This window comes from Tarenaya hassleriana, unplaced genomic scaffold (assembly GCF_000463585.1).
Source record: "Tarenaya hassleriana unplaced genomic scaffold, ASM46358v1 Cleome8, whole genome shotgun sequence".
Taxonomy (NCBI): domain Eukaryota; kingdom Viridiplantae; phylum Streptophyta; class Magnoliopsida; order Brassicales; family Cleomaceae; genus Tarenaya; species Tarenaya hassleriana.
In genome coordinates, this window is record NW_010970490.1 from 2,000,035 (window position 1) to 2,005,068 (window position 5,034).

At 37.1% G+C, this 5,034-nt stretch overlaps 2 protein-coding genes across 6 annotated transcripts in view; both read right to left on the reverse strand.

Annotated features, from left to right (window-relative positions):
• LOC104802471 (zinc finger protein ZAT4) overlaps positions 1 to 341 on the reverse strand; it is a 2,589-nt gene extending 2,248 nt beyond the window's left edge. For 4 of the 5 annotated variants that reach the window (XR_770052.2, XM_010526100.2, XM_010526099.1 and 1 more), the window contains exon 1: positions 4 to 341. Coding sequence is in view for 4 of the 5 variants with exons in the window: in XM_010526100.2 (XP_010524402.1) it covers positions 4 to 109 (106 nt within the window). In the remaining variant the exon portion in view is untranslated. The other variant, XM_010526098.2, reaches the window with a different exon arrangement.
• Positions 342 to 1,849: 1,508 nt separating this feature from the next.
• Positions 1,850 to 3,027, reverse strand: LOC104802472 (cyclin-U2-2). The gene is made up of 2 exons (XM_010526102.2): positions 2,504 to 3,027; positions 1,850 to 2,272 (listed from the first exon to the last, which is right to left on the reverse strand). Exons 1-2 carry the CDS (start codon positions 2,908 to 2,910, stop codon positions 2,014 to 2,016), a joined length of 666 nt encoding a protein of 221 aa, XP_010524404.1. The 5' UTR covers positions 2,911 to 3,027; the 3' UTR covers positions 1,850 to 2,013.
• Positions 3,028 to 5,034: the final 2,007 nt, after the last annotated feature.

Consider the following 5,034-nt stretch of genomic DNA (forward strand, 5'->3'; position numbering starts at 1 on the left):
ACCGCTCTCGTCTGGCGGAAAGGCTGAGCATGTGGGATCTCATGTGGCCACCCAAAGCTCTGCCATTGACGAAGCTCTTGAAACAGAACCTGCACTTGTACCTCTCCATCCCTCCAAAAGACCGAACCCTAAAACACCATGAGAAGAAAGAGAAAGGGAGAGCTTTTGGGTATCTTATAAAGAAGCAAAGGAGAGGAGAAGAGAGAAGTAGAAACTACAAGGAGAGTAGGTGACAAGCATTCCTTCCTCTCCTCCCACCACCAAAGAGAGCTATTTCGTACAAACAAAAAAATAAAAATAAAAAAAAACCTAAACTAAGATTTACTTAATTACGATTTCTGTATAAATATAAATTTTTTTTGTTAAAAGGAAACGGAAAAAGGGAAGAGTAGTTTTAATAATAAAAGAAATCTAATTAAAGCGTATGCATGAAGGGTGAAGAAGCGACAATGTAACATGCGAGCCTTGCCCGTTTCTGCAACTCTCCGCCCTTCCGTTTTTTTTTTCTTAATTTCCCATAATACCCTTCTCAACCATCCATCTTAAAAATAGTCGTAGTTTCCTGTTTTATGCCCCGAGAGACCCGGTACGCTATAAATATACAATTAGCTGCACTCTCTTCGTGGGTATTTCCGGTACTTCGTCTGTTTTTTATTCCTCCCACAAACGGCTTTGATTGTTATTTTGTTCTCTTTCTCTCGATCTCGAAATGGTTGGTTTGGTTTGTAACGACGGAGCAGGTCAAACGCCGTCGTTTCAACGTGGAGAAAATGTTATCATGCCGTGACTGTTAAGTTGGATGTACGTGACAGCCACGTGGCGGCTTTGATATAAATACCGACACCGAGCAGTGACTTTATCTCCCGCATCTACAAGTATTTTTCTGAAAAAGAAGAGAGAAAAACGGAGATTCTGCGTCCCACTCTCTTTTTTGGGGGCTTCGCCAACTGTCACTGCAACTTAAATCTAATCCAAACGAGTTTAATACTAATTGCTGAATTAGGGATTTAATAACAAAACTAATCACATTGCTCCTCTTGATTTTGGGTCCTTTGTAGTTGGGATTTCATGAGGAGACATGCGATTAGGGTTACTAATCACTTGGCTTATGTATGCGTATATAGACGGGTCCAATTAATATTTCCATTTTATTTTTGGGATTATTAATAATATATGGAAAATAAATCATATCAATTGGAATGCATAAAATTATTTTTCATTAATTATATTACGAGTTAATTTTAATAATAAAGGATTGATCACAGATTTTCAAGGCTAGAGTTGGGTGGTTTTCCATCTACCAATTTACCACTTGTGACTTTTTTTTATGTCTGGAGATTTCGGCCTAACTTGGAAACTGCTTGGTCCGTCTTTTGCGCAATTATATCTCCATCTTCTTCCGAAACTTGCTTTTTCTAAATTCCCATTTTCTCCGGTCCAAACATTACTCTCTAATCCTTAATTAATTAAGATCCAATCCCACCAAAAAGGGGGAAATTTCAAGATTAATTGTAATTAGATACTAATTGCTAAATCAGCAAATCTTTCTCATGCTTAGATTCACCACCAAGCCCGTGTATTCAGTTGCATGATTATGAATATGGTTTCGGCCATTTTATCAATTATGGGCCTAGCCCAAATAACTTGAGCGATTGGGTCAATACCCAAACAATCATATAATATGTTATTTCTTATGTTGTTCATATCCAATAAAACCTTCCCCCATGGGCTTACACTACATTAGTACATGTATATAATAGAAGCCCGCATCACTATCTGTGTAACATTAAGGGATCGATCCATGTTTTGAGAATCTAAAAAAAAAAGGCCTTATGATTGATTAAGTAAAAGATAAGAGTTGCAAATGGTAATCATTCCCTCGATCAATTTGCCGATACAGTGATTCATTATTCATACATACATTACATACCACTCTTTGTGTACAAAAAGCCAAAAACCTTTTACCGACAGGCACAAAACGACAGAACCAAAGAGAGAATCAAAAATTAAAATCTACAGTAAGATTCGGTTGTGTTTAGGGTGATGGACGATTTGTCGAGATTTGATCTCTTCGGCGCATCGTAATGCCCTCTCGATCTGGAAACCTCCTCCGAAGCTCACTTCTCTCTCCAGATGGCAACAGTAGCTCTCGAACACGCTGACATTCACGTGCAGTTTGAACCCCATCAGGAACAGGAACTCCACTTCCATTCTGTTCAAGTCCTCTGTCTCTAATCCCCCCACTTTCGCCATGTACGAGTTCCTGTAATTCCTGTTTCACGGAGAAGAATGCTATAATCAGTGATTATAGAGCTTGATCTGTAACCCAAATTCTGATTCGATTCGATTTCCATAACATAAAAGAGAGTTTTTCAAATGGGTCTTCCTCTTTAGTCATCAGAGATTACAAAAGTTCGAACTTTTTCGATGAAATGCAGAAGATATACAGACGTATATACATATATATATATATATATATATATAGAGAGAGAGAGAGACTTACATGTCTTCGACGTATTTGGATGAGACCATGATGGTAGTGATGAGGAGGCGGTGGACATTCCTGGGACTGATCCTGAAACCGGGATTGGTCTGACAGAACCGGTCGATGTAAACATAAGCAACGACGTAAACCGACGGACCGGCTTTGGTGTACCGGAAAATCCTCTCAAGGTACGATTGGATCGTCATGTCGGGAACTTCTCGGCAGTCGAAGACACGTGTCTTTCCGTCCCTCGAAGCCCATCTGCAGCTTCCCGTGATTCTCTCGTTCCGGGCAAGAGTTCGTTCGATCAGGGAAGACAGAACCGATATGACCAGCGGCATGTCCTGATCGTCTTGGTAAGAGCGAGAGTACAAATCTGACCGGAGCTTTCTCGGAGATATCGCAACTGAATTCGACGCCGCCATTTCTTCGCCGGAAAAAAATAACCAGAGCGAGTGGTTTTTTTTATGGGAAGTGACGATTTTTGTTTGTCGTTTAGTACGGGGGACTGTTTTTTTTTTTTTTTTTTTTAATTTTAATTTAAATGTTTATTTGTGTGTGATGATGAAATTGAAATGAAAGAGAGGTTTTGTGAGGTTTATATACTGTTGAGATGTAGGGCATGCACCTTCCGTCTCCCTTCTCTCCCTCTGATTTTTATTTTATTTTTGTATAGCTAAGTGTTATTTAGAAACTATATTATATTTTAAATCAAATACTGTTCGTGCAAGTACGGTAGTTCATGTTTTGAACCGTAATACGCATGTTTATGTACCAATATTCCAGATTTAAAATCTGATTCCTCCGGTATATAAATTAATATTCTCTAACAATTTGTTAACGAAAAAATGTGTAATATTATAAGTTAATAAGGTTATTACAACCCGATATTATACGTTAATGCCGATATAACTCGACGTCAACAAATGGACATCTCATTTTGATATACATTTATTAATTGGTGCCTTTTCTTCTCATTTATAAGGTACCATTTTATAATATTTTTCTGAATCAATTAGAAAAAAAATCATGATTTAAGGAGATTTTAAAAACGGGATTTTATCGAAAAGAGAGGCGACATTGGGTTTTGGAGTAATCTGGAAGGTGAAGAGAAGATCCCAAAGAGTCATTAAACAACGAAATATGTAACAAGATTTTGTGTGCCTCCGTTTCGTAAGCCAATGTACAGATATCACAGCTCACCAATGTTTATAATAATATATTTCGGATACACATATAATATATATTTGAATACATAACAATTTTTATTTAATTCAAAAATCCAAATTACCTCTCTCTCTTAATTTAAAAAACATATGTAATTAAACAAGCCTCCGCCGACAGTGGTGTAGTAGGGGCACGAACGCAGAGAGGGTTAGCCGCGGAGAGAGTCTCTGGTGGAGCCCGAGGGTTTACTGCGGTGGGACCCACGTATTTGAGTGTGATTTTTTGCTCTGACGTGGAGCTCGAATGACCGACCACACAGCCAACTTACACGTGCGGGTTGCTCCTTTTGCACAACGCACATGGTTCTCTTTCTCAATCTGTAATCCATGCTTATTGATTTTGTTTTATTTTTAACCAAATCCATTTCGACTACTACAAACTTTACAAAGCGTTACTGAAAAAAACTCAATTATTTGATGTTTGTATGTTGACAAGCATATACAATAATTTAATCATATGTCTCATTATTCTTATCCTAACAATTAAAGGCGTGTTATTGTTTAGCAATTTCGGCAATTTTTCATATAGGAATTAATATACAATAATAATAAACGTCAAAAAAATAATAAAGTACAAGTAATAAATTGTCAGCCGAAAATGAAGCTGCCGCCACCGCACCGCTACAAAGCCGTGGCGTTTAATGCAAATAGGGCCCCTCGTCTCCTCTTCATTACAAAAAATATTGTCAATTCATCTATATATGCTTTCTCTATGTGTGGGTGATCTATTCTTTATACTTTATTTGCACCCCCACTTTATTCATTACATTAGCATATGATTTTTAAATTTTTTATCAACCGACTACTTTCATATTCAAATATAGCTCGTTGGATGTGCATGCCTTTTTAGATGTAATGTGCATATTAGGAATATAATTAATATCAATTTTTTTTATTTTTTTAGATTCAGTATCCTTATTACGTACAAATTCTTTGTATACATATATATTTCTATAGTAGAATAAAAAACGTAAAAAATTACTATGTATTTTTTTTAATAATTCGAGGTCTAATTAAATAAAACTTGAAAAAGAGCGTTTAATTGTTACTCATTTTGAAAAGATCAAAGGAAAAAAAACATGTTACTTAGGGTGAAATATGTGCATAGGTGGTGGTGCCAAAAGATGTACGTGCAAGCAGTGGAGTTATGTCTACTCTGTGGCCGTACATGTAATGCCAGTCTCCATCACCTTTGGTTCATTAGATATGAGACACTCTCTGCACCTTACACCCTGCCAAATCTCTCTCTCTCGATCTCGATCTAAGTGGTCGGTTACCCGTACCATGGTACGAACAACTCGAGAATCTTCATCCCTCTTTCCC

Coding starts and splice junctions, on each gene's coding strand:
- LOC104802472 (XM_010526102.2), bottom strand. CDS start 2,910: ATGGCGGCGTCGAATTCAGTTGCGATATCTCCGAGAAAGCTCCGGTCA. Junction 2,273..2,503: donor TCCAAATACGTCGAAGACAT/GTAAGTCTCTCT, acceptor TCCGTGAAACAG/GAATTACAGGAACTCGTACA.